Consider the following 27,021-nt stretch of genomic DNA (forward strand, 5'->3'; position numbering starts at 1 on the left):
CCCTGATAAAGGTTCTTTAGTTTTAGATTTAGTATTTTATACTTTGGCACTAACTCGGCCTATCTACACCCCACCACATTACAAGCTTAGCATCACAGGCGTTAGCACTGCACTCATCAATGAAAGTGAGCATTAGAGATGCCTGGCTGCAAGAACAAATTGTTTCACGTGGTTTCATGGAAATGTTGTTGTATAATTATTGGTCATAGCTCAATTCATTTTTCTTCCGCCGTATGGGCGTTTCTTCATATCATTATTTATATTTTACTCGCCCATTTTAACCCATTCTCTGGGCGGCCAGCCCTTTTATATATATATCCTTAGCTCAATGTTACCATTTACAGGTTAACAGAGGTGCGGAACTTGTCACCCGCATAGATGGCAAGCTCACCAAGCTCCTCCTCAATGCGGAGAATCTGGTTAAGCTTGGCCAGACGCTCAGAACGGGCAGGAGCACCAGTCTTGATCTCACCAGCACGGATACCGACGGCAATATCAGCAATGGTGACATCCTCGGTCTCACCAGATCGGTGAGAGACCATGACACCCCAGCCATCGGCGTAGGAGTCCTTGGCAGCCTGGATAGACTCGGTCAATGTGCCGATCTGGTTGACCTTGAGGAGGAGGGCATTGCAGGCCTTGAGCTCAATGGCCTTCTTGATGCGGACGGGGTTGGTGACGGTCAAGTCATCACCGACAATCTGGATGTCCTGGGTCTTGTAGAAGTAGCTCCAGGCCTCCCAGTCATCCTCAGCAAAGGGATCCTCAATGCTGACAATGGGGTACTTCTTGCAAAGGTCGGAGTACAGGGCGGCAAGCTCCTCGTAGGTGATCCACTTGGTAGGGTCGCTCTCGGGGTTCTTGAAGTCGAGGTCGTACTTCTTCTCCTCCTCCTTGTAGAATTCGCTGGAAGCAACATCCATGGCAATGTTCATCTTGCCAGTGTAGCCGGCCTGCTCAATGGCATCGGTGATGAGCTCAAGAGCCTCATCAGCGGTCTGGATATCGGGAGCAACACCACCCTCATCACCAACGTTGCCAGCAGACTGGCCGTACTTCTTCTTGGCCAGAGTCTTCAACTTCTGGTAAACCTCAGCACCCTGGCGAAGGGCCTCAGAGAAGCTGGGAGCAGCACTAATGGGGGGTTAGCAGGCGTATACGTAGGAGAGAAGCTATTGGTGAACTTACGAGGGGACGATCATGAACTCCTGGAACGCAAGACGGCCACCGGCGTGGGAACTGATCAGTCAGTTAGCGATTGCTGCTGGTTTATTCTCTAGAGGCGCGTGATTTACTTACCCGCCGTTGAGGACGTTCATGAAGGGAACGGGGAGGACATAAGGCTTCTTTGTTCCGGCGAGGTCGGAAATGTGAGCGTAGAGAGGGACGTTCTGCTTTGCATAAGCTCCTGTTCGTCATTGGCAATTTCACATGACGATGCTTACCTTCTCGGCGGCACCAGCCTTGGCAACAGCCAGGGAGACACCAAGGATGGCGTTGGCACCAAGCTTGCCCTTGTTGGGAGTACCATCAAGGCTGTTCAGGAACTCGTCGACCTTGGACTGGTCCTTGACATCAAGGTTCTCCTTGATCAGAGCGGGGCCAATGATGGTGTTGACGTTCTCAACAGCCTTGGTGACACCCTTGCCACCCCACTTGGTCTTGTCGCCATCGCGAAGCTCAACAGCCTCGTGCTGACCTAGGATACCAGTTACTTCCTGCAGCTATACGGAATTGAGGGAAGTCGAGGGCACGAACCGGTAGAGGCACCAGAGGGGACGATGGCGCGGTGCAGGCCAGTGTCAGTGACAAGGTCGACCTCCACGGTGGGGTTACCACGGGAGTCGTAGACGGAGCGGGCGTGAACCTTGGTAATGGCCATTTTCAAAGCTATTTTAGGTTTCTAGAGCAGCCGGTCCTCGTTAGCAAAAAGGTCGTAAGGTAGCTAGCTGTAGCTTCGATTACGAAGCTTGAAAATGGTAGAGTAGAGCTATTGTAGTGCATTTTCCTCCTGGCGCGCATCACTTTCACTAGATGGAGCTGGCCATCTGTGTAAGTCGCCAGTAAATATCGAAATATGCCTCAATGCCCATTTGACACCGTCCTTTCAGCAGCTTCCCACTGAAATGGAGGGGTAACTTGGGTGGTGAAAACAGGAAGAGGGGCAGAGCTGAGGTGAGTAAAGTGGGAATGCTGCTCGCTGCGAGAAAGAAAAGTGCTGTACCTGTATTTAAGAGGTCGATTGGATTTCTCAAGCTCTTCGTACGAAGCTGAATGAGTCGAGATGTCTTGTAGAAGGAAAAGGAAGAAGTGGTGTTTCGAGCTGCTCGCGTAGAAGAAGAAAATGGAGGGGTGAAGCGGGTGGGGCGTATCCTGCTGCTAAGATAACAGGGAAGTTACCTAAGAGCTCCTGGACGAGGGAGCTGGTGTGCTTGTGAGGTAATGATTAGGCCACTCCTTACGTTTATCGGTAGACTGCCATCAATCGGACCTTAGCGCTAGTATTTCTCCGACCTCTACGCCGTGAGGAAAAAAAGTTTCTATGCCTGTTTCGGGCACCATGTAATGGGCTACCAAGTTAGTCACGGACTTCGCCATTCCTCTCTTCTAATTTCTTTTACCATTCCCTTTGCCAGCTACCTATCATTATCATTTCTGACATGGATGGGCCACACCGGTATTCTGCCGATGTCGCCTCTGCGGTATTTCAGAACCTGCAAGACCAGCACCAATGGGCTTCGTTGGAAATCCTTAGCATCCCAGGTCTGTCGCGACCAATGATTCGAGGCCTCCCACCACGCCTTTTATATCTCCACCCAGACGATCAGATAGCAGCTCTTGCATACGAAAAGTCAGCTGGGACAAGGGCGCAACATGACGCTGAGGTTGAATGGGTGCTAGCAGTTCATCTCTCCGAGAAATGGACGCTTTCCAACTTTGCGGCGGTCATGGACGCCCTCCCAGATGATCGCAAGGGGGCTAAGCGAATCGTCTTGGCCGCCTTGCATAATGACTCAACCGTCGTATATTATATTGTGCAAGAAGGCATGATAAAGCCTCGTCAGAACTAGAATCACCGAAGTCGCTGTGCTATCCCCTTTCATAGTGAGCAATCTACCCAGGCTCAAAAGTTGCGATATTTTTATCGGCCCGTTTGGCGTCAAGGAGTTGGCAGTCTAGTATGATATTACGAAATTTTCTAAGAAATGGTACCTTTTTACTAATCGATGTTTATAAAGTTTTTTCTCGTCAAATTCATTTGCCACGTACAAAGTATAGGGCGCGTGAATTGCAAGTCCATATTGCCCTCAGCCGCATCCTTTAGCAACTCCATCATGCTAGGGAGCAATGCTCTATTTCAAACGTTATGCAGAAGAACAATTCCGACACATACAGACCATCAAATCCGCCAAAAGACATGAATCATGATTATTTTCCCACCTGAACGCCAAGACTACCGCACATGCTTGCCCAACCAACTTAGAAACGTTCCTTCATTCTAGCAGCCACGGTCCTCAGGTTGCCATAGACCTTGCCTGGGGGCTTTCCGAGAATCAAGCTAACGACGGATTCACGAGCCATGTGAATGTTCTTGAATCCTCCCAGAATATGAATCTTGGAATCGGCGAGCACAATTCTTGTACGGCTAGCATTCTCAATCGCAAACTTCGTCTTGCCCTGGTGACCAGCAATTCTACCAATAGCACGGCTCTGGCTGTCTCCATGCACCGTCTTGACATCTTTGATCTCAAAGGTTTCGATATAAAGGTCGTCCAGTCGCAAGAGAGCAATGGCATCGTCGACGTCGAAGCCGAGAGTGAAGGCTTTGACAAAGTCTTCACCCTTTTGTAACGCACCAGAATCGGTGGTGAATTTGGATGTTCTTAGCTCGACGGTTTTCCGCTTGATGTTCATGCGGCACTGTAGTTTTAAATGCTCCACAATGGGAGGGTAGATAGAAGGCCATGATTGTTTCAATGGTGTCATGCGATGAGGTGGGATGGGTACTTTTCGTGTTTCGGTTCTGGCCATAGGATCCTAAGTAAACGTCAGTAAAGCAGCTCTTAATATCCCAGTAGGCAGCATTTCGGCGTACAATATCTTTTGACGGAGCAAAGCGAGGCCGCCCCTCTTCGTCAATAGCCATATTGTCATCCTCGTCCTGGGCTTCCGGGACCATCACTTCAGCGTCGGCTGATGCAACGTCTGCTGCATCAAGGAGGAACTCCTGGTCATTATCTATGCGCGAGTTAGTCCTGAGAGTTCTGATGAAGACAAATCCATAGAGAAAATCTACCCTGAGCAGCTGATTGAACATCTGCAAGCGGGGTGCTTTCCGCCTTCTTGAGGGCTGTGGGTGCTGGCATGGTGCTGGAGGATAAAAGGCGCCGCTGTTGTGTATTCGAATATTCGAGGATCTGAATCAATAGATAGATAAATCGAAGTAGCGGAATGCGATCATGCGCCTGTCCTTCTGTCGCAAGTACTCGGAGAAAAAAAAATGTTATCGCACTGGATTTCGGTAGGCAAGCCACATGCCGTTTCTACGTTGGGCGCTCAAAAATTTGTGGATGGCTATCGGAGCTTATCTATTGGCTGAGTGCCGCCCACAATGCAAAACGTGAGTGGCGCGTCATGCAATTACTTCTGCGCCGCCGCCCTGGCTTGTCCATCATTTACAGCGATGTTGATTCCTGACTTTCTCTTGAGATTCCAAGGCGCTGCTTGAACTGTTTTACTGGCTCACCGCCTCCAGATTGCTGGTCGCCATGAACCTTAAGAATGTCTAAGGGCATCTCATCATGGCAGAATGTTCGCCGCCATCTAACATGCCGCTATCAAACCCCTCCAACATGGCGATCTCCACATGCAGCTCCATTGTCGAATCGATCAACGCAAAGAGCAAGCTCTCAATATGCACAGATTAGGCCAATATCAAAATTGGCCCCTTTGAAAGATGGCTGCCTTTCACCAACATCGATTGGACTCGGCATCCGGTTATCTCTCCATGGCAGCCATAGACGCTTTTCTCCATTGAATGTCCTAGACAGGCATCGAATGTCTCTCAGCATCTCTCAAGCTGCTTCACGGAGATTTCTTCAAAGTAATCAACATGGTCAACACAGCAATAATGGTGTCAGTGACAGGAGAAACTCTGAAGAAGTTTCTAAAAGCGAGCTCGATGGCCAGAAATCGACCGTCACCCCTCATGAAAGCTCGGGGACTGCATCCAAAGATGATATCGAACAATCCAGGATCGACCCAAAGGACCAAGAGCAGGAATCAATAGCAACATCAGTATCCAAATACTTGAATTTGCCAGCTCTGCCTCATCGCCCTACTAAAGAAGAGCTTTTGGCAGCTGCGAACGGATTTTGGGAGAGGTTCAAAGTCAGATTTAAATGGATCTCTATCAGAAGTATGCGGCCTTGGAACATTGATGAATGGGGGGCTTTTGTTTCTTGGTTCATGTTAGGCCATATTGTCTGGATCCTGGTGGGCACAACAACATTCTTCTCTATCCTTATTTTCTCAATCAACACTGTTTTTGCTCAAGGTATAATGATAATTATCTGATCTTCCAACTGCAGTTTCTTCCCATAGCTAACATATTATCAGAAACACTTGCACAATGGATTGGAGACTATTTGACGCAATCAGCCGGCGTTACAGTTGTCTTTGAATCTGCTATAGTTCCAAAGTGGAAGAACGGCGTTATAGCATTCCGCAATGTATTTGTTTCGAGAAGACCCGGCCAAATCGAGTCATCTGTCAGCAAGGGTTCATCTGATGCTGCCGCTGTTGCCGCTGCTGCTGCAGGGCGCCAGATCCAACATAATGATACTGATGTCGTGGATGATGGTAACTACACGCAATTCGACGTAACAATTGCGAATGTTAATGTCACACTTTCATTCCTCAACTGGTGGAATGGTAGGGGGCTTCTTAAAGATGTAGAGGTAAACGGCGTTAGAGGAGTTATCGACCGCACTTCTGTTCGCTGGCCAGCGGAACAGATTGATCCATTTTCTTATCGCCACAAACACCAACCGGGCGATTTCGAAATCGAGTCTTTCAAATTGGAAGATCTTCTTCTTACCGTTCGTCAACCCGATGGCTTCCGCCCTTTCTCAGTCAGTATTTACTCCTGTGAGCTACCGCGGTTGCGAAAACAATGGCTGTTTTACGATTTTCTATCCGCTAGCCATATGTCCGGGTCATTTGACGGATCTCTCTTTACGATCCACCCTCGGCAGGTTCATGGCACGGTGTCCAGTCGATACCAAGGAGTTATGATGGGACTAGAAGAATCCAAATCATGGAAAAAATTCAACAGATTACGAATCGACGGCCTGAAGATTGACCACTTGAACCGTGGAGTGGAAGGCCCATTCGGTTGGATATATGAAGGAAACGTCGACATCGTTGCAGATGTCATGTTTCCAGCGGACATGGACGACAGCATTACCAAAGTCGTAGCGGATTTCTATGATCAGCTAGAAGGCACAGTTATTGCGAACCGTTACCGTTTTCTTCCAAAGGCCCCTGCACCCGAAAGCATCTCTGAAGGCGGTCGTGCCGCAACTGACAAGAGGTCTGACAAGCAGACGGGTGAATCTGAGAAAGATAGGCGGCTCCTTATCATGGACTTGCGCATCCATCTCAACGATGTTAAGGCAGCCGTGCCATTGTTCACCCCCGATCTATCTTATGTGAACCAGGCTCTGGTTCGGCCCATTGTGGCCTATATAAACGCCAAAAAGACGTACATTCCGATTTCCAGCCGCATCATCAAGCCGCTCGCCGACTTTGACGGAAGTTGGACATTTTTTGACTGTGGCCTCTTGGACGATGCATCAGCCGAGACATATGAGGCTTTTGCAAAGGATGTCGAAGACCAACAAAGCCGCGTTAGACGATTTCGGAAAGTTGGATTCTGGACACTATCGTTGGCTATCCATGCTCTATTCATGGGTATGGCTGGGAACGTGGTCTGAAGAAAAGAAGAAGAAGAAGAAAAGTTATGAAAGAAAGCATGTTACACTGGAAAAATGGGGCGATGGATTCTTGTAGAATTGCTGTATATTTTCTGGCGGGATAGGCGGCGGCACACGACGTGAGGTTTAATGATGGCGTTGTTGCGTGGGATCAATTTGGGCATTTCTTGGCGATTAGGGGATTTTATGGACTTTTTTATGAATTACTCGTTGCTTCATGGGAAGCTATCTCTAACTGATACCCTGGCCTCTGGCCTGTTGAAGCAGTGCAATATGAAACAAAACCACTCTAATAAAGCAAAATACCAGCGAATAAAAATAAGAAAAATCACATGAGGAAAAATATTGTTCTAATTATCCTAGTCATAACTTTTATGATATCCCCGAAAACCGTGGAATTGTCCACCCCGTTCCATGGACCAAGCGCTTTGAAAACAAAGGGCATGTAGTGTCACGTCGTGCCATTCATTCTGAACTCTCGTCATCCCTTTTATCTATTTGCCCATGAACTCGTCCAATTTCAAAATACATATCGAATAATCTTCAGCCTGCGCTAATGCCAAGATGCTGCTTCGCCGCCAAGACTACTGATGCTTGAGAATATAGTCTGGGGAATCAAAGAGTCTTCGTATCTCTACTTTTAGACGGGGATAGTAATACGCTAGGAACGCCAAGATAACGCTTGTTCTATTTTTTTTTTGCGTTTTATTATGTGTGGTTTCGTTAACTTCTTCACATGAAGTCGTCGCTAGAAAAAAAAAAAAGAAAAAAAGTCAGCGGTGTCTCGTTGTAATAGCCAGAAAATGAGATCAAGATGTTGTTTCAGGAAAGGGATCTTTATCTACTCACTCTCCAAAGGCATCATCGTCATAGGTTGCAGTATCAGTCGTACCAGCCCTGCTAGCAACAAGGGAGGTCTTTGTCTTAGCAGCCTTAGTCTTCTTCTTGTCTCCAGCCTTCTCCTCCTTCAGCTTCTCGTTACTAGCGCGTGTAAGCGCACTTGCAATCTTCTTAATCTGATCGCTGTTCAGCTCTTTGACGAGATCCTTGGAGAACTCCTCAAGGAAGAGACCGTAGTGAGCCTTCTTGGTGTTGGGAGTAACAAGGGCTGCGAGAACGCCGCGCATCTTCTCAAACTGTAGCTTTGTCTGAGGGTTGAAAGTCGGGACAGCCGCAAGGTTGATAAGATTTGTAGGGTTTTCGGGATCAGGGATCATGGTGCTGGAAGGGTTGGCCTTTCGTCCAGCACTGATACCAATGCTTCCAAAGAGATCCTCGGCGTGCTTGAGATCGGCGTCCTTTTCAGTGCGGCGAAGTCGCTCGCGACGAGCTGACTCCGATTCCTCCTCACTCTCCTCATCATCCTCAGCCTGAATACGGGCGCGCTCAGCCTGGTGGTCGGCGATACGCTGAGACTTTGACTTCTTGCTGGCAGCAGCAGCAGCGGCAGCCTTTTCCTTAGCCTCGGCAGCCTTCTTTGCCTTCTCACGCTCTACTTCGGAGTCCTCAGCAGCGTCCCAAGAGTCGAGGACCTATATGTATTCGATGGCAGATTAGCAGCAGGTTCGAAAGAGCCGCTGGCGTTGTTCGTGATGCAGCTGTCAATACTTACATCGCCGTCATCTTCTTCATCGTCAAACTGTCGTCGACGGCCGGTGGCCGCAGGAGGGGATTCAGGGGCGGAGTCGCCGCCTTCGCTCTCTTCGTCATCTAATCCCAACCACTGTTAGCTGAATATTCCCAAGTTGCTGGCATGACTTTGCTTTGGCGCATAGAAAAGAAGCGGATTTGGCAGTATTGCCCGCAAGACGTGAGCACTGCGCGCTCGTGACTCACCCCACTTCTTCGGAGGCATGATCGCAGGTAGTTGATATAAGAGTCTTGAACAGAAAGTCGAAGTAGTTGAATAACTGATACGCTTACTACGTTTAGATGCGGTCGCTGTCGGCTTGAATCGTGAGATTGATTCTGGACAAGTCTAAGAAATAAACGTCTGTCCTTACTAGGCTGTCATGGATAATTTTATGGCGGGCGAGGAGGGGCAAAATTTTTGGTACTAGTGCAAGTAGCCTCGCAACTGTTGGCTTGGGCTGCCCTGAAATTTTGCGGCTGCAAGCACTAACACCACAAGCTCTCATATGTAAAGCTTCAAGTGCCGGCTACAAATACTACTGATTGGCTCTGATTTAGTGATTATCAAATATGCTACTTATGGGCCCAAAAATAAACAGGTGTAAACAAAATTTAACTCGAAATATATACGTGTAAAATGGCTGCGATGCCTAGTAGGTATTATCCACCTACCAACCAACCCACCAACTTGTGCATCTTAGATAAGATATGAACAATTACCCCTCCAACGATTTTGATGGATCGATCGAAGATGGACTTCAGTAATTATTGGCTCTGGGCGCTGAAAAAAATACAATTATTAGAGATTCAAGCGAAATCTAAAGCATCTCTCCTTTAAATTTCAGGCATAAAAACTCCCGCCCATTCTTGTAGTCATAAAGAAAACCGATTTTATATGTAGAATGTCCAATTAAGAGTGCGGAGGCCCGGCGGAACGAAATACCGTGTGAGAAAATCAGGTTACAGCTCCCCCACCAACGACTCACAAGCCTACATTCCTCTGCTGTGGTGGGGAAAAGCACCTGTGGTTAACTTCCTGCTAGGACCAAAATTGAGTCACAGGTACCAAGCCCCAAAAATTCACACCTCTCATGAAGATTTGCCAGATTTCTGCCAGTCGAAGGAGTCATCGTATATTAAGCTTCTCCTCCCCGTGGATTGTGAGGTCGTTTATTCATCATCCACCATCGACTTTGACCCGGCCTTTTGCTTCCTTGCATCAGCAAAAACGTCACATCTCAGATACTCAAAAAACAAACTGCAGAACCTTTCCGTGGAACTCAGCTTTCACTGCTTCCACTCCCGGCTGTCTAAGAAGCATATCAGCCATGGCTAAACCAGCGGGCATCGACCAACTCGCAACGTTGGTCAGCGGCTTGAGCCTTGACTCCATCGCTGAGAAATACCCCCAGGCTCATCCTGAAATCAATCCTCTCGACTTCTACAGGGCACACCTTGGCAATGTCTTGGCCGGAATATCTGGTGTAGATTCTCAAATCATATACCCCGCTATCAACTGGACGACTGGTCTCGACAAGGGTGATTTTGTTCTAGCTGTTCCAGCTTTGAGGCTCAAGGGCCAGAAGCCAGATGCTCTCGCTACTAAATGGGCGGAAGAGGTACAAAGCAACACTCTTAGCCATTACATGTTTTAGAGCTGACATCAACTATGATAGTTCCCTGCCGAGGACCCTCTATTTGGCAAGCCTACAACTAGTGGTCCTTTCATGTCCTTTTTCCTCAAGGGAGCCCCCCTCTCCAAGTCTTTGATTCCTATGATTCGAAATCTTGGTGAAGAGTATGGTATGTTCGATCATGTTCAAGTCATGCCATCGCATAGAAGCTTATTGTTCTATAATTAGGCCGTAACCGATTTAACGGCCTGAAGGATCCCAAAGACCCGAAGCAGGGCAAGAAGCGCATTGTAACCTCAAACCCTTACTCCTTCGGACGTACCTGGCTAGCTGCTAACTGTATCCCAGCTCGTTGAGTTCAGCTCTCCCAATGTTGCGAAGCCATTCCATGCCGGTCATCTTCGATCAACTATTATTGGCAGCTTTTTGGCCAACCTCTACGAAGGTAGTGGCTGGGATGTCGTGCGAATTAACTGTAAGTGATCCAATTGATCTGTACACATCATTTCTCGTGAGAGGCTTAGCGTAGACTTGCCCAATTCGTGTCTCCTTCAATCCCTAGTACAAATCATATCTTTTACCTCTAGTTCATAGACCTGTATATCATTAAAGAGCAGCAATACTGACATCTGCTCATAGATTTGGGAGACTGGGGCAAGCAATATGGACTCCTCGCCTTGGCGTATGAGAAATACGGCAACGAAGAGGCATTGAAGAAAGATCCTATTGATCACCTATTCAAGCTCTATGTGCAAATTAATTCTGAGATGACTGCAGAGAAGGAGATCATTGAGGCACAAAAGAAGGAGGGCAAAGACGTTGCCGAGCTTGAGGCCAACAGCCTTGATGAGCAAGCCCGCAGGTATTTCAAGCGTATGGTAAGTGATGAGTATACTCTAGGCTATACAATTAGGTTCCTAACTAATTTCTTCATCCAGACGGACAGGGACGAAGATGTGCTCAAGCAGTGGCAAATCTTCCGAGACCTCAGCATTAAGCGATATAAGGGTAAGATACCATTGCCTGGCGGCCATACCTCGCGCGCATTCAAGGCCAATTGAAACTAACGCATATCATAGAGACATACTCCCGACTCAATATCGCCTTTGACTCATACAGCGGTGAGTTCTATCTATCATGATATAAAATGGTAATATCGCTAAATTTTTTCCCCCTCATTCCAGGCGAGAGTCAGGTTTCCGAAGATTCAATGGCAAAGATTGCTGTTGAGATGGAAGAAAAGAATATTTCTCGAGTAGACAATGGCGCCGTGCTTGTTGACTTCACCAAACTTCTCCCTGGCAAGGAAGGAAAGCGACTTGGTGTAACTGTTATTCGGTATGTTTTATCTCTAACGAGATTCGTTCATTCTTACGATATATCTAATGTTCTCGGGACAATAGAAAGAAGGATGGTACTGCCTTGTACCTCACCCGTGATATCTGCGAACTTCTATCTCGAGTAAGTAAACTCAGTATTTGCCATACTCTAATGAGTAATGCTACCCCAGGTTCTACAAGATCGCTAATAGCCTTTAATAGTACGAACAATACAAGTTTGATCATATGATTTATGTTGTGGCAAGCGCCCAAGATCTTCATCTGAAGCAGCTTTTCGAGATTATTGGACAGCTTGGCTACAAGGACATTGCGAACCGCTGCCAGCACATTAACTTCGGCCTGGTTCTGGGTATGAGCACCAGGAAGGGTACCGTTAAGTTGTGAGTATTTCTTGTCAACGCCCATTTCACCCTAAGCCAAAGCATTGGTTAGTAGCGTACAGTTGGCTGATACAGGTCGCAATAGCTTGGATGATATCTTGCGGGACTGCGCAGATCACATGCATGAAACCATGAAAAAGAACGAGGACAAGTACGCCCAGGTTGAAAACCCAGCTGCGACCGCCGATATTCTCGGTATCAGCAGTGTCATGGTTCAGGATATGAGTGGAAAGAGGTGAGTTGCCATCTTTTACGGCGCTTCGTAATTCATCTAGGCTCATCACCAATCACAGGATCAACAACTACACATTTAACATGGAGGCCATGACATCGTTTGAGGGTGACACAGGTCCCTACCTGCAGTATGCCCACTCTCGACTTTGTTCCATCAAGCGTCGGGCGAACTTGACAGAGGAAGACCTGCTGAACGCTGACCTTTCACTGCTCACCGAGCAACATGCCACTAACGTCGTGCGAATGCTCTCACAATGGCCCGATACCGTTCAGAACACTCTCAAGACTCTCGAACCCACCACTGTGCTCACTTACCTGTTCAAGATGAGCCACGCTGTGAGCAGCAGCTACGATCATTTGCAGGTGGTTGGCAGTGAGAAGGAATTGATGAAGGCTCGAATGGCGCTGTACGACGCTGCGCGAATTGTTCTGTCTAACGGCATGAAGCTGCTTGGCTTGACGCCGCTTGAGAGGTATGTACCAGAATCCCTGTCTGTTTCGTATTTATTTCAAAGGAAAATAAAATCCTTGTTATTTCCTTGTCAGCTTAAAGAGTACTAACTTGATATAGGATGTAAAAACTGGGCACTGATACTGTCTGATGTGCCGCTTTCGGCCGCATAAGTTGCCGCAAAGAGGGAGAAAAAAAAAATCAACTCCAGTTTTAAAAGATCCAGACACAGAAAGGCCAAGAAAAAAAAAAATTGCATGAAGACTTTGACTCAATCGTGCCCCATCCAATTGATTAGTTTTCCTACTAGTGACAAAGATGAAGGTTGATGATGCAAAGCAATCTATTAACAGCCCTATCCAGTTCCATGCATTCGGGAGCATACTACCCTATCTAGCGTCTACCTTAATACTGATACAGCCGTAGAAGCAAAGAAGTGGCCTGATTTTTCAAGTTTAATATGCGGGAGGCGTTTATGATCCGCGCCAAACAAGCGCCTAGTCGATAGTTCTCAACCAAGAGAAAACTCATCTCCTCGCGGGCACAAGCGTTATGCATCTCCGTGGATTTGGAAAGTGCAGAACGCCGCTTTCTGAATTTTTAGAATTCAATACTACTAGTCGGACTGTCCGTAAGCAATAGCCGGGCTAACATACAAAGACCAATCAATTGGCTCGTATGCGCTCCAGATTCGCTACGCAACAAAGAGGCATTATACGGACCGATAACTCGCTCTTTTAGCCTATACTCATAACTACTTGAGCGTTAGTTGTAAGTTAACACCTTGATGAGTAAGTACATCATAGGCTGAGAGAAGCCAATTGAACCTATTCTATTTCGAAGAGCCAAACGCGGCTCGACTAGCGCCGAGTGCCGCATGTCAATAAGCGATCGGGTGGAGATTTGTCGCCCTGCTAGTGAAGGAGAAATTCCTCCCGAGATCCAGACATTTGGTAACGCATCCTTTTGCTATGACGACACGGACTGGGATCCGACAGTAGGTCGCCGGAAACAGGAGCTCGGGGAGAGCAGATTATGATTCATCCTTGAATGCGAGGAGATAACTCAAATATTCGCTGAATAGCGTAAATCGAAAATTGATCGGAACGCTTTAAGGAGAAGAGAAAGAGTCACATACAGGCTCCCCCGAAAGATCCCGACTAGGCTTTGCCCGTGCGTTCGGACCTCGTAGCTCTGAGAGATGCCGAGTGCGTATAGGAGATCACCGCCAGCCGTTTTGCATGGCAGATGACCAAGCACCATAATAAAAAATTGATTCAGTCTTTTCCCATTGGATGCCGTGCCTGTCCTGCATATCGGCGCTCATCACGGCGAACCCGCTTATCCGGGTGCGGGTTAGCAGAGCGGCGTTGGCGGCGGATATTCAGAGACAGCCTCAGGGTTACGGTTACCCGAAGGAGGTGTGTGTGGTAATACGAAGCATGCGTCTGACCTGTAATATTTTTCTCCTTTCATTTCCTACTATTTTAGTACAGAGTCAATTGATATAAAGCATCAAGTGTCCCAGAGACCAGAGGCAATGCTCAATTGTATCATCACCATTCAGCCTTGTGGCATACTTCCCAAGTACCTATCTTATTAGTACTACTAGTACTTATCTTAGTCATTGACATCAACCGCAGCTATATTTAGCTTTCACTATGACTTACACCCAAACCGAAGCCCCCAGGCAGGCAGTCAAGCTTGCAAAAGTCGTGGTTAACAGCCATGCGACTTACAGACTCGCTGGGCACCCAGCATTGACACGAAGGCTGGGCTGCACTGGTCGAGCCACAGTTCCTTCATACCACCTCTACAGCCAGACGATCCGAGCATTCTCGACAACGCCAGTCTCTCAATTGAAGGATATCTTCCCCGCCAAAGACACCCCCCATATCAAAACCACACCGGCGGCATGGCCCCACCCCGGCTACACAATGGAAGAGCTCCGTCAAGTAACGCCGTCCCATCGCGCGCCTCGCGGATTTGGTGATTGGGCTGCGTGGAAGATTGTGCGATTTGCGAGATATTGTATGGACAAGGCTACGGGGATGGATAGAGACCAGCAGGTCGATAAGAAGAACCCAACGACAGCGGTCAAGGCCGATAAGCCACTAACAGAGGCTCAATGGGTATGATTTCCTGTTTGCGTCAAGCTGTTTATATAATGCATGTGGAGATATCCAGCTAACTTACACTGGGTTTGCAAATAGCTTGTCAGATTTGTCTTCCTGGAAAGCATTGCTGGAGTTCCAGGCATGGTGGGCGGCATGCTTCGTCACCTGAGAAGCCTCCGCGGCATGAAGCGCGACAATGGTTGGATTGAGACTCTCCTGGAAGAAAGCTACAACGAACGAATGCATCTCTTGACATTTATGACCATGTGCGAACCCGGGGTCTTCATGAAACTCATGATTATCGGCGCTCAGGGTGTATTCTTCAACAGTCTCTTTGTTGCCTATCTTCTTAACCCCCAGATTGTCCATCGATTCGTTGGATACTTGGAAGAGGAAGCAGTCCACACTTATACCCGGGCTATTCATGAAATCGAAGAGGGACATTTACCCCGGTGGACTGATCCGAAGTTTCAAATTCCTGATATTGCAGTTCAAGTAAGTAACTGAGTAGTAAAGGAAAAGGGGGGTGAATTCGACACAAAAACACTTCAACTGACAGATTTATTTGCAGTACTGGCACATGCCTGAAAGCCACCGCACCATGAAGGACTTGATCCTGTATATTCGAGCCGACGAGGCTGGCCACAGAGGTGTTAACCACACCTTGGGTAACCTCAACCAGGCTGAGGATCCTAACCCCTTTGTCAGCAAATTCAAAGACAGGGAGGTTCCCAAGCCTGCACTTAAGCCTGAAGGCTATGAGCGTGCGGATGTGATTTAATTGAATCCAAAGACGAAGGTGTGTGATGGTTGATATTATTGCATTTTTGATTAATACGGAGGAAAGGAGCGTTTGCACAGGATATCACATAGGATTGATTGGATGCCTGGAAAGGTAGGCTGGAAAATTGGGAGGGGAATGCATAGACTTTGCGGCGTTTGGAATTAGGGACAAGTAGATGGATAGGATTTTCTCTCGACTCTGTTACAACAAATCTGAATATTGAACGCATTTACTCAGCAAAAAGATGATGATGAGAGGCAACCAACGAGGAGGCAGCCAACGACGAGGACGGGACGGGGATGAAGATGGATATGATTTTCTCTCGGCTCTGATACAACAGTTCTAAATGTTGAACGTAATTACCCAGAAACAAGATGATGATGAGAGGCAGCCAATGACGAGGACAAGATGAGGACAAGATGAGGACAAGACGAGAATGAAGTGGATAGAATTTTCTCTCGACTCTGTTACAACAAATCTGAATATTGAACGTAATTGCCAAGAAACAAGATGATGCTGAGAGGCAACCAACGATGAGGCAGCCAACGACAAAGACGGGACGAGAATGAAGATGGATCAGTCGATTCAGTCAATAGGCGAGAGTGGCTACAGTCACATTTCCGGTGGTGACATTTGATTTCAATTTCCCGCAGTCACCTTGGGCTAGGACTTTTAGATGCCAAGGCTTAGACATGGCGATTGAAACTCAAATTTCCGTAACAAGGCTACGTGATACGAGAATACACGGAGTTGCTGGATGTATCAGGGTAGTATCTGTTAGTACCGAAAGTGCGCCACATGGGACCAGAATAGGCACGCCGTCCACAACAGGCAGACGCAGCGGCAGGACGGGAATCTTTAGCGCCCGCAAAAGTGCCAATCTGGAAGGGCCCCCCTTAATTCGGACATTTCCTAAATGGTCTAAAAAAAGGTACGATGAAAAGGCGTTTAAGAATTCCAGGGGTGAGCAATAGTAAATTCATGGGAAACAGCATCGTGGAGGGAGAGAAGGGGAAGCAGAAAAAAGCCTTGCGGAGAGCCTTGCAAGCTGATCCGAATGAAAGGGTCCAAGCGCTGGCCAATAGAAAAAGGGATCGAGATTTGCAGCGAGGGTTGGTAGCCGATTGGCTCTCGGGAGCCGAAGATTTGCAACTTTGGGACGGGCTATGCTACATCTGGTAGCAATAACGAGAAATGCGAATTCTTTTTTTTCTTTAACGAGATCATGTCAAATGTCAAATGTCAAACAGGCAATTTTTGGGATGGGCATTAGCCACGAGTTTACAAAGTATATAAATGCCATCTACAGTATATTAGCCATGCAACGTTTATACGATCCATCTAGCCTGATTCATCGCGTGTATTATTAAACGTGGCCTTTAGATGAGGTCACAACTAATGCTCCCTTGCAACAAGGCCGTTAATATGTACGTCACTGCGGTGTGGCTGTGGACGCAAGGATGGACCTCAGACAATAAAAAACAGCGCACCAGCTTAGGAAGGATTTTAAAATGACAGTTTTGTGTGATCTACTCGGTATTATGGAGAAAATGCCATGGGCTTTTTTCTGCTGCCCGTGTTTGACATGTCAACTTGAAACTGCTGCGGACAATGCTGCTGCGGACCATTAATGCTGCTTTGCTTTACTTCATGTGTTTCGAAACCCTAATTTATTTAAAAAATTTTGGCTTATCCGGACGTTTATTCCCCCCGTCAGCCGCTATCTTACTATTACTTATTGCTTTGGCATTGTTTATTTTCTTCACAGCCACCTTCGCCCTTTTGCACTTGGATCCCCTTTGGATGTATTTGAAACATTGGGAAGGTGTCGCGAGCACAGATAGGCGAAATCAATAAAACGAAACATAGTTTAAATCGTTTTTGGGTACTTGCTCCGCGAAATTTCGTATAATACATCTATATTTAGCTCGAGACGCGTGAAAAGCGCAGCCTCTCATGCTCTCATGCTGCTTAGACTGTAGATCTGTGATCATGGGATAGGTAGTTGTCGTCAGCGCCCCGATGTTCTGCAGAGCATGTGCAGAGCAGGGCCCCCGTCCTTCGAACCAGACGGAGCTAATAAGGTTATGTTGTTTGCCGTTTACGACATGGCCAAGTTGTCCCAGAACGGAGATGCACGCCTGGCATGGGTAAAAGCTTAGCATCGTCGTAGCGCCAGGCCCGGTCGAGCAAACTCGTCATCACCGCAAGCCATGTGGGGAGAAACGGTGCATCAACTCAAATGTCCTCGGCATTGTCCAATGCCAGTTTCAGGATTTTTTCTCCGGCCGTTTAGCTCCTTCATTAAACATTCTGCCATTGCTGGTGGCGTGTATTATGTCAAGTCAAGTCTCGTTCGAGCCTCGTTTAGATTAAAGAGGCTTTTCGTCTAAGAGAAGAGAAGAGCTAGGGGGGGCTCGCACATGAGTCTGCCAGTCTATGATTAGCATCTTTTCTAACTGACGCGATGTATGTATTCGGCTAGGCACCTGGAACGCGGCGAATCCCTAGCAAGGTTTCCAAAAGCAGATTGATTGATTCCCTTGCAGTTTTGTTATTTCTCCGCTGGGTACCGACACAGTACGCGATTATGAGTTGGAGTTGCAAGCAGTTCAATAGGGTAATGTTTGTAGTTACTTGGGTAGTTAGTGATGCCTATCGTGGTATGCAATTCGTAGAGTGGATAATGCTACGTAGGCATCAACCTCGAGCTCAAGATACAACCTACCTAGGCAAAGATTGGTACTGGCACCGGTACTCTTTAGAAAACGCGTACTGGGCACTAACTCAACTTGTGAATTTTTTTTTCTTCCCTTCCAGAAGAACCAACGATCCGAAACTGTCAGAAGCTCGGGGCAGTTCCGTAGCTGGTGGATATTCCAGACTCTTTAGGATGGGAACATGCTGGCCACCTGGTACCTGCGGGATACTTTGGGCGTGGCTCGCCTGGGCCCTGCCAAGTGCATGCCTTAGCAGGATTTCATCTAGCGATGCTCAGCCCAGCTAGTACCCAATAGGTCCCTTTTCTCGTCCGCCCCTTGCCGCTGTGGAGGGGCACCAATCCAATGGCAGCACAGTTTGTGCGGGGTCGCGGCTGGCCTCTCTTCCCTTCTTCTCATGATGGCTGCGACAAGACAAGCCGCTAATTACGAAATACCAGAGATTTGCGCAAACGGCTGGCAGCTGAAGCGTGGCCGGCGGTATCGACAGCTAGCAGGACTCCATAGTAGCCTGGCCCCAGTGCCGGATATCGCTCGTTGGGCACAGGTAACCAGCACCAAGCCATCATTCCATGGCGCACCCTCTCTGCGCGCACTTTTGCCAGTGTCGAGCGGTAACTGACATATCAAGCAGCAGACGCTCTCGTATGATTTGCGCGCGGGTATGAATAGCGTTTAGCAGTCCCTCTGCGTGGTTCCCAGGCCTCGTCTCCAGCAGTGCTACTGTGCCTAGCCCTCCCGGCCGTTGCTTGTCTAGCGAGTACCAGCGGCGCCGGAGCTGAACAAAGATCTCACCTGCTATCCCACTTGCATGATAGCTTTCTGCCTCCTACATCACCGGTCTCCAGCCTGACCAGACGTCGACCAACCCGAAGCATCTGGCACCAAACTGCGTCGTCAGCAGCCCGGTCAGACGCCGTCACTGCAGCGTTTTCTCGAGTATCACCGAGGCCACAAGGTTCCTCTACTGCAGTTGTCCCGGTCTCTGCACAGCCTCGCTGGTCCCCCGTCTCTGGTCCATGATTTGACGCCCAACCCGAACGAGCCCCGACAGAGAAAGGACCCCCCAGAAAGGTCCCCTCCTTCATCCTCTCGCCGCCAGTCCCATACCGTCCCATTCCCAAACTCTACCGGCCAGCATCGCCTCGCCTCGCAGCGTCAGACCAGGTCCAGCCCTATACCCACGGCAAACCCACCGCGTACCTGGACACCCGCACCCGCTCCTGGCAGTACGAGTCGCAGCTTGTCTCTCTACCACCACTACCGTGAGTCTGAAACACTATTCGGACTGTGATTCGCACCACTATACGCGTTCCTTGCTGTGATAGGGTCGCGCCCCAGCACCTTGCATCGCTGCCGCCAGTGCACAGCCTCCCCGCTGTAGCTCGGAAGGCTGACTGTGGAATCTGCCTCGCAAGACGAGAAGCACCAGCGCTCGGCCGCCATCATGGATCAAGAATCCCAGCGCGGAAGGTCGCTGTCGGCCAGTAACTTTCAGCGGCCTGATATAAACCAATCTCACTCGCCGACTCGGAGCCCGTTCGCACCCACAAGCGATCAGCCTTCCGTCGGCCTTGGACTTGATCTTGGTATCGGCGTTGGCTTAGACCCATCGCAACAACAGCAGCAACAACAGCAGCAACAGCAGCAGCAGCGACAAGAGCAGCCGCAGCAACACCGAGCATTCACGGCATCTCTTCATCCAAACTTTGACTCTTTCAACGCCAACGGCTTTCTCGGCGCACAAGCCAACGCTGTCGACTCAACTACCGGCTTTGACCCCAGCGCAAGCTTCGGACAGCAGCCGCAAGCTACCCATGCCGACTCCACCCCATCTCTGAACGCCCAAGCGCAACATAATTATATCTCTCCCAACCTGCCAGACGGCGATTTCTCTCTCTTCCCTTCGGGTGCTGAGCAAGGAGACCAGTATAACGCTCCTCTCTTTGAACAACCGGCACTTGGCGATATCAATGCCATGACCTCCCCGCATTCTCATCAGTCTCCAACCCCTCCACGGCTCCTACAGCCAGATAGTCTTCAGTCGCCTCCATTCAGTCAGCATCAGTTCTCCTCGCCGCCGTCGACTCACTCGAGGAACGCTTCTTTAGGACCCGAAGCCGCGCTTCTCCCAAATCAGATCGGCGACTGGACTCAACCTCAGTTCCAAGGTCATCGACGAACGCCTTCGGAGTTCTCCGACGTCTCTTCCGTAGCTCCCTCGCCTCATCTCATCAGCTCCGACACATTTGACGCTGATCCTTCAGGCCATTCGCCCCTGCAAAGGCCTGCCGACGCCAGTCTCTACCAGGAGGTGCTTGGTATTGGATCATTCAGCCTAGCTGACCACGGCAGCCCTGGCTATCATGGTCGAAGCCCTTCACATAGTCCTGCAATCAGTCCTCGCCTAATGCCTCAACAAATGCCGGAGACCATGCAGCCCTCGTTCAATTTGATTCCACCGAATGCCACCTACGAGGGGGCTTCTGGATATCCAGAAACTTTCCCATCGCTGCAGGGCGGCATGGGCGCCGATATGCACCAAATGGCTCCGCCAGCAATCAACATTGATTTTGCACCAACCAATGCAAGACCAGGTGGCTTTGAGCCACCCAAGTCGCAAATGGATCAAGATTCCCTCACTCCACCAGAACGAGGTAAGTTTTTGATGATTTATGATTCACGCTTGATTGATATGGAGGAAACTAATGCGATATTGCAGGCCGTCCGAAATCTCGACCACGTGCGGTCACTGACCCATTCCACCCGGGAATGCTGCCTCCTAACAATTTAGGACCCTCTCTCGGTGTTGACCTTACGGCCCGTTCAGATGCGTCTCGATCCTTATCCCCCCTGGATAGGCAGTCAGTTGGATCATCAGCCTCCAGACGACGACAGTCGACCTCCTCGGTGCCAAACAACGTAATCGCTTTGCGCCTAGCCGACCCGGAGTATCAAAACAGCCAGGAAGCAGGATCTAATAAGCGCACGCAGAAGCACCCGGCCACGTTCCAGTGCAATCTGTGTCCGAAGCGATTCACGCGCGCCTACAATCTACGATCTCACTTGCGCACCCACACTGATGAGCGACCATTTGTCTGTACAGTCTGCGGTAAAGCCTTTGCTCGACAACACGACAGAAAACGACATGAGAGCTTGCATTCAGGAGAGAAAAAGTTTGTTTGCAAGGGAGATTTGAAGACTGGTGGCCAGTGGGGCTGTGGCCGACGATTTGCGCGAGCCGATGCTTTGGGAAGACACTTCCGATCCGAAGCAGGTAGAATCTGTATTAAACCATTGCTGGACGAAGAAATGATTGAACGGCAGCGCCAGTGGCAGGAAGAGCGAATGCAGCAGAACATGGCACAGAACATGGCTGGTCAGCAAGTCATGATGGACACAGGCCCAGCTTATCCCATGGATGCTAGCGGAAACTATACCCTTCCACAGGCCCTGCTGGCTCAGTATCCCGCACTGGCGCAGATGAATTGGTCAACGACTGACATGGGAGGCGGGCTGGATGATGAGCTGAGTGGGAGGTCATCGTTTGATGCCAGTGATTACGACGATGGTGACGACGGCGGCTACATCAGTAGCTCTGGAAGATACCCAGAAGAAGGCATGAATCAAAATTATGCCGAGATGAGCTATACCGGCGAATATGGGCGCTGATTTATAATTCTTTGGATCTCTTTGGATTCTTTCTACCTCTTCTACTTATCCCTCTTCTCCCCCATCGTTTTTTCTTGTCCATCACACTTTTCAAAGGTTTCTTTATTTATCTCGCAAAGATGGGTGTCTAACTACCGCGCTCTGATGCTCGCTTCTGAGGCGGCGATCTTGGCTATATTGTGGAATGGGTGGCATTTGGTAGTCTGCTAATGCGTTTTGTTTTGCTTTGGAAAACTTTTTTCTGAGATGGCTCGGGTTATTAGACGGCACGTCGCATAGATACCAACAACTCTTTGAAGCTTATTGTTACTCTGACTTCCTGCGACATCACTTTTAGTTTGGTGATACTATTGATAAGATGTAGTCTTACCGAATAAAGCCTTGTTCATTTGTACTTGGTCGTGTTTACTCAACTGAGTTGAGCCTGCTGTGACTGAGATGTAACATACAGTATCTATCAATGTATTTGAGTTTTTATTCATGAGCTCTCGAAGTAGTCTGGGGATCACAGGCAGTAGAAACGCGATCTTCATGTGTGAGTCTAACCCATATATTTGAGTATAAATGGGATCCAAGGGACATATTTTCATCCATGTCGGATATACATTGTTAATATTCAATTGATAACGGCGGTATTATAAGCATAATCTCTAATTCAGATACATTCTATTTGAGGATCTTGTCTTTGGTAAGAGCAGATGAAGCCTGGCGATGCCTCTCATTGGGTTATGGTGATGAGCATTGAAAACATGATTATATGAGAAAGTAAACAACTGCCATCTACTGAAAACTATCTTGCTCAACACAGAGTAGCTTGTCTGGAACTAGGGCTAAACGGGCTTATAATACACGTTCTTTGGCTCAGCTGTTGTGATATTTATACTTAGAAATCTTAGTAGCAGTCTTAAAATAACGAAAGAAGCAACTTTGCTTAATCTGCTAAAAGCGTCTGCTTCTCCCTCTTTTTCTTCCTCTTCCTGCCCTTCTTATCTGCCATCTTTTGTTTGCGCTGCGTGATAAGTGAAAGATAGGACGTGGGGGTTTTTATGCAAAGATAATAGTAGTAGGTTTTGCCTGCATACAATTTTTTGGCATATCCTTTAGTACAAGCAAGATTTAACTGCATGGCTGTGGGAAATATTCCATCATGTGAAATGCGAGCTGAGCGAAATCGGCTTACTCTCCCGTCTTGTTTTGTCACTCGATGATTACGCTGGGGTATTATTTATGGTTCTAATGGCACATGACACCACCAAAATTGATGGCGTGATGCAAGTTTGGGGAGATGTAGAAATAATGCCTGACTTTGCTGTTTGTTTAAATAGAAATCACCCATATGGACGAACGAGAAAACTATTGGGCTTGACCGCTCTGAGGGCCCTTGTTATGTTGGGCTATTCGGGGCTGCTACTCACGTCATATAGAGAGATGCATATGTGTGTGCGGTAGGCTTGGCGTGGCAAATAACATTGTGCTTGTTATTATTAGTGTTAATATTTTCTGTGCATCTGATAATTTTTGGAGCGACGTTACACAGCAGCCCAACCGACGACGTCAATATTGTCTTGGCAAATCCTATCCTCTACTCGGGCATGCGTTGACGTTTGCCAAAAATACCTGCTGGATATATATACCTATCATAGGGCCTACTAGGCCTTACTATACAACTACGTATGAGCTCGCATTTATTGCTCCGCAAAGGATCTGCGATCGGGAGGGGCTTTGGTCCTGGCCGGTGAGGGGCACGAGAAATTTCGCCCATGGTGCACAGAGAATGCTGCAATGCACTCGCACTTGGGCAGAGCATGTGAAATGACTCAAGGTGTCAGACAAGAGTCAAGGGCTGCGATTATGCATGAAATTTGAAGAGGCATGTCTGAGGGCCGATGAGCGGCAGGGAGAGCAGCCAGGAATCTGTAGCTGACCAGCGGTGAAGAGACGGGCAGAAGACGCCTGAATGGCCTGCAGTCACCCACCCTGTAGCCCCATGCAGTTACATACATGTACCCTAGCCGTACCCTATGTGCGTGAGCGTGCCCTCGTCAAGGAGCACGGAGTATGTGAGGCATGTCGATTCGATGCAAGACCCGGGCAGCCAATGGCAGCGGGCTCGTGGCCACTAACAGGACTCATCCATGTACGGAGAGGGTACCTCGGAGGCATGTCCCCGCCCATGCAGAGACGCATGCGCATGTACAAGTATGCGAGATTTTTCTTGTTTCTTGATCGTATTTTGCTGCAGCTGGGGCGGACAGGGCCCCTGCATGCGCCTGCGTCTACATGTCACGCGACGCCGTTGGCCCACGAAGGCGACAAAGAGCTGGAGGACGTGGGGAGAGCGTCTGTGGAGGATCGTATGGTTTTTGCTGCTGCGTAGATGGTAGTCTTGGTGTTTTGGTTGTTTGGGGGACACTGGCAGTCTCTGTGATTGCTTGCTTCATGTATGCACTTCGTACTAGCGGATAAATTGTGATGCTCTTCTTTGCACGTATCCCTGCAGATGCTACTCTGTACTAATGCACCGGTAAGTTAGTAGGGATACAAATAGCGCATGACGTTCAAAGTTTGAGGAAGAACAAGAACAAGAGAAAAAGCGTCGAGAACATAAACAGGTAAACAAACAAACAACGAGTCGCCAGTGGGAGGTGCAGGTCTTATGTGTGTGCGCGATCATGGTACATGAGGCGCAGAGACGAAACAAGACGTATAGTAGCCTGCAGATGGCCAAGAGAATATGTATGTATGAGCACAGCTGTGGCGGGTGTAATCTCAGCTTATTGCTAGTATGCTGTGCAGCTTGCGATTGTCAATATTTACTGATGGATGGGGTGGCCGCTGAGTCAAGCTCACAAAGATCAAAGTACAGGCCATGTATTGCAGATGCTGCTGGATGCAGCTCCCTCAGCTCTGCAGAGCTCAGCTCCCCACAAAGCTACCGACAAGGTACCAAGGGAGGCTGGGCCGCGACTTTGCATGCGAGATGGAGCAGCGCCGCTGCAGCTGTGCAGCTCTGGGACAGCTAAAAAGGCCGCTAGGCAGATTGGGGGTCTGGTGACAAACGAATGGGGCCTGCAGCCCGGCCAACCCTCCGACAGCGCGCCGCCCTGATTGGCCGGGCCGCCGCATCTGCGTGCATCTTGGGCTGGCGGGAAGGTGGGATTAGTGGGATTAGTGGGGGCGTACCTGCTCATGTGCATTTGACCGTCGAGCCTGCTCTGCTCTTTCTGCACCGCGCTGCGTTGCGCGTAAAGACAGGGAAGGAAGCGAGGCCATGACGGCAGCGTCTGTGTCACGTTGTTGCCCTAAAGCGCCTTCTAAACCTTAGCAGTATCCCTTGTAAGCCTCTGGCATGTCCCACGAGGGCTCGAGCTCGTCTATCGTAGGTCAGTCAGAGGGTACCCAGTTTCGACGTACTAGGTACCTGCAGCTTGCATCGTTGTATGCTTTCACATGTGCGAGTGAAACAGAAACACTGCACACAACGGTTGTCAATGTACGAGACAATCTGGTAGTCCTCAGCAAGGCGCTCCCAATTCTCCACTGAGTCGCATATCAATGCCGTCGCTGCATTATTGCTTCTCTGGCACGGGGTGTGATATCGCTTGGTATTGATGGCACATACTTCCATCCCGTAGTACCAGATCTGCCTTTCACCAGCGCCCGCTTAGACACCATGTAGATTACATTCATGTATTTGACTTACTCGCAGGCACTCAACGCCGTCTATTAGTAGCACGTAGCACCCGAAAGTAGCACTCCAGACGCCGCGTCGCGCACCATCTCTCGCCGGCAGGCTCTCCTGTATACCCGTCGCCCATGGAGGAGGGCATCCCGCGCGGCCAACTCGACAAGAGGGTGTGAATTCGCAGCCCTCAAGACGCCCTTGTGCGACATCAAGCTGAGATACGGCCACTTCTCCCTCCACTGGAGTGGCGATTCCAAGGCAAAGACACGAATATCATTGGCCTCTCCGCATCACCGCCTCGCCTCGTCTACAAAGTATCCAATTCTCTACTGGTAGCCAGTCACTTGTCCGGCGCGCGCCTTCTATGGCTCCATTGGTTGTTTCTCTGCAGACAGCCTCGTCTGGAATGCTCTATGGAGGGCCGCCCATCATTCATCCCACTTATCTTGGCCGTCTCTTCTACAGTCCGGTTCTCTTTGGATCTATTCCACATCGGCTAGCTTTACTCCGCCTTTATCACTTGTTGCAGCACTTTTCAGACTGCAGCTCTACTCGATATCGCTACAGCTCACCTTGTACCTACCCAGTACCTTGGTGGTCTTCGGTACTTCTGAGCAGTTGGTATCGAACCTGGAGAAACGAGGCGGACGGCGCGGCTCGATATCGCCAGCCATTGCCGCTACCAGGGTGCCATCTTATCCGTTGTACATGATCACTACTGCCGGGCCAGTTGTCTCTCAGTTATCTTAGCTGCCGGTAGCTGCGCTTGCGACGCTTCACCGGATGCTGCAGCTAGTACCAAACAGAAAAAAAGAATAAAAAAAAGTTCAGACTCAGCTTATACAGCCACCCATTTTGTGATAGCTTTCTCCCATCCCTACTCTGTCGGTACCCCGTTGTTATTTTTTTTTCTTCGTCGTTTTTTCTTTTTCTATATTGTTCATTCATATATCGGTTGGTTGTTGCGATGGTTGAAAATCATTCTTGGTGTGGCAGCACAACTTACACGGCTACAGGCATTAGGCCCCTCGACCAAAAATATCACCATCAGTTTTGTTTCGAGGAACTCGGTGCGCTCGCTGTTCGACATCAGATTTCATCTCCGTCCACGATATCGAATTTTTGCCTTTGTTTCCGCCTTATTTCAACAGTGCGATCGACAATAAGTGTGGGCGCCGCCTCGAATCAGTTGTTCTCCCTTCATTCCCTTGCACAAGGATCCAACTTCACAAAGGGAGCTCGAATTTTCGTTTAATTAATTTTCATCTTCAATTCTGATTCTTCTGCTCTCTACCGAGCGCATAGCTTCCATGACTGCAAAACAGCCGTCCCATCGCATCAGCTCCCATTGTAACAATGGCAGCCGCCGATGTC

The 27,021-nt window shown here is 48.8% G+C and overlaps 9 protein-coding genes across 9 annotated transcripts; 6 read left to right on the forward strand and 3 right to left on the reverse strand.

Moving 5' to 3' along the window:
* Positions 1-196: 196 nt before the first annotated feature.
* On the reverse strand, positions 197-2,510 carry GGI43DRAFT_417201 (enolase acuN). The gene is made up of 6 exons (XM_083207391.1): positions 2,225-2,510; positions 1,759-1,903; positions 1,446-1,699; positions 1,300-1,391; positions 1,189-1,239; positions 197-1,134 (listed from the first exon to the last, which is right to left on the reverse strand). The coding sequence occupies exons 2-6, from the start codon at positions 1,880-1,882 to the stop codon at positions 339-341; spliced, it is 1,317 nt and encodes a 438-aa protein (XP_083055886.1). The 5' UTR covers positions 1,883-1,903; positions 2,225-2,510; the 3' UTR covers positions 197-338.
* A 150-nt stretch (positions 2,511-2,660) lies between these two features.
* On the forward strand, positions 2,661-3,071 carry GGI43DRAFT_388207 (tRNA-splicing endonuclease subunit Sen15; the record flags this gene model as incomplete). Its single annotated transcript, XM_083204032.1, has 1 exon — positions 2,661-3,071. The coding sequence occupies one exon, from the start codon at positions 2,661-2,663 to the stop codon at positions 3,069-3,071; it is 411 nt and encodes a 136-aa protein (XP_083055887.1).
* Positions 3,072-3,195: 124 nt separating this feature from the next.
* On the reverse strand, positions 3,196-4,539 carry GGI43DRAFT_417207 (pre-rRNA-processing protein PNO1). The gene is made up of 3 exons (XM_083207392.1): positions 4,298-4,539; positions 4,097-4,239; positions 3,196-4,038 (listed from the first exon to the last, which is right to left on the reverse strand). Exons 1-3 carry the CDS (start codon positions 4,365-4,367, stop codon positions 3,481-3,483), a joined length of 771 nt encoding a protein of 256 aa, XP_083055888.1. The 5' UTR covers positions 4,368-4,539; the 3' UTR covers positions 3,196-3,480.
* A 519-nt stretch (positions 4,540-5,058) lies between these two features.
* On the forward strand, positions 5,059-6,998 carry GGI43DRAFT_388209 (mitochondrial distribution and morphology protein; the record flags this gene model as incomplete). Its single annotated transcript, XM_083204033.1, has 2 exons — positions 5,059-5,557; positions 5,620-6,998. The coding sequence occupies 2 exons, from the start codon at positions 5,059-5,061 to the stop codon at positions 6,996-6,998; spliced, it is 1,878 nt and encodes a 625-aa protein (XP_083055889.1).
* A 333-nt stretch (positions 6,999-7,331) lies between these two features.
* GGI43DRAFT_417213 (translation initiation factor eIF3 core subunit j) lies at positions 7,332-9,000 on the reverse strand. Its single transcript, XM_083207393.1, has 4 exons — positions 8,835-9,000; positions 8,611-8,708; positions 7,848-8,530; positions 7,332-7,746 (listed from the first exon to the last, which is right to left on the reverse strand). The coding sequence occupies exons 1-4, from the start codon at positions 8,851-8,853 to the stop codon at positions 7,731-7,733; spliced, it is 816 nt and encodes a 271-aa protein (XP_083055890.1). The 5' UTR covers positions 8,854-9,000; the 3' UTR covers positions 7,332-7,730.
* A 399-nt stretch (positions 9,001-9,399) lies between these two features.
* Positions 9,400-13,171, forward strand: GGI43DRAFT_260739 (arginine--tRNA ligase). Its single transcript, XM_083200982.1, has 13 exons — positions 9,400-10,249; positions 10,307-10,433; positions 10,493-10,554; positions 10,613-10,739; positions 10,904-11,142; positions 11,203-11,272; positions 11,344-11,385; positions 11,449-11,602; positions 11,668-11,725; positions 11,806-11,984; positions 12,070-12,219; positions 12,278-12,691; positions 12,790-13,171. Exons 1-13 carry the CDS (start codon positions 9,722-9,724, stop codon positions 12,794-12,796), a joined length of 2,157 nt encoding a protein of 718 aa, XP_083055891.1. The 5' UTR covers positions 9,400-9,721; the 3' UTR covers positions 12,797-13,171.
* Positions 13,172-14,131: 960 nt separating this feature from the next.
* Positions 14,132-15,915, forward strand: GGI43DRAFT_260808 (alternative oxidase-domain-containing protein). The gene is made up of 3 exons (XM_083200983.1): positions 14,132-14,801; positions 14,883-15,281; positions 15,358-15,915. Exons 1-3 carry the CDS (start codon positions 14,331-14,333, stop codon positions 15,565-15,567), a joined length of 1,080 nt encoding a protein of 359 aa, XP_083055892.1. The 5' UTR covers positions 14,132-14,330; the 3' UTR covers positions 15,568-15,915.
* A 3,658-nt stretch (positions 15,916-19,573) lies between these two features.
* Positions 19,574-22,199, forward strand: GGI43DRAFT_260736 (C2H2-type zinc finger protein). Its single transcript, XM_083200981.1, has 2 exons — positions 19,574-20,947; positions 21,013-22,199. The coding sequence occupies exons 1-2, from the start codon at positions 19,738-19,740 to the stop codon at positions 21,960-21,962; spliced, it is 2,160 nt and encodes a 719-aa protein (XP_083055893.1). The 5' UTR covers positions 19,574-19,737; the 3' UTR covers positions 21,963-22,199.
* A 1,201-nt stretch (positions 22,200-23,400) lies between these two features.
* Positions 23,401-24,661, forward strand: GGI43DRAFT_417220 (uncharacterized protein). Its single transcript, XM_083207394.1, has one exon. The coding sequence runs from the start codon at positions 23,920-23,922 to the stop codon at positions 24,337-24,339; it is 420 nt and encodes a 139-aa protein (XP_083055894.1). The 5' UTR covers positions 23,401-23,919; the 3' UTR covers positions 24,340-24,661.
* The last annotated feature ends 2,360 nt before the right edge of the window (positions 24,662-27,021 follow it).

The sequence above is a fragment of the Trichoderma evansii genome, assembly GCF_050947405.1.
Source record: "Trichoderma evansii strain SZMC 28006 chromosome Unknown GGI43scaffold_30, whole genome shotgun sequence".
In the NCBI taxonomy this organism is placed as follows: Eukaryota; Fungi; Ascomycota; class Sordariomycetes; order Hypocreales; family Hypocreaceae; genus Trichoderma; species Trichoderma evansii.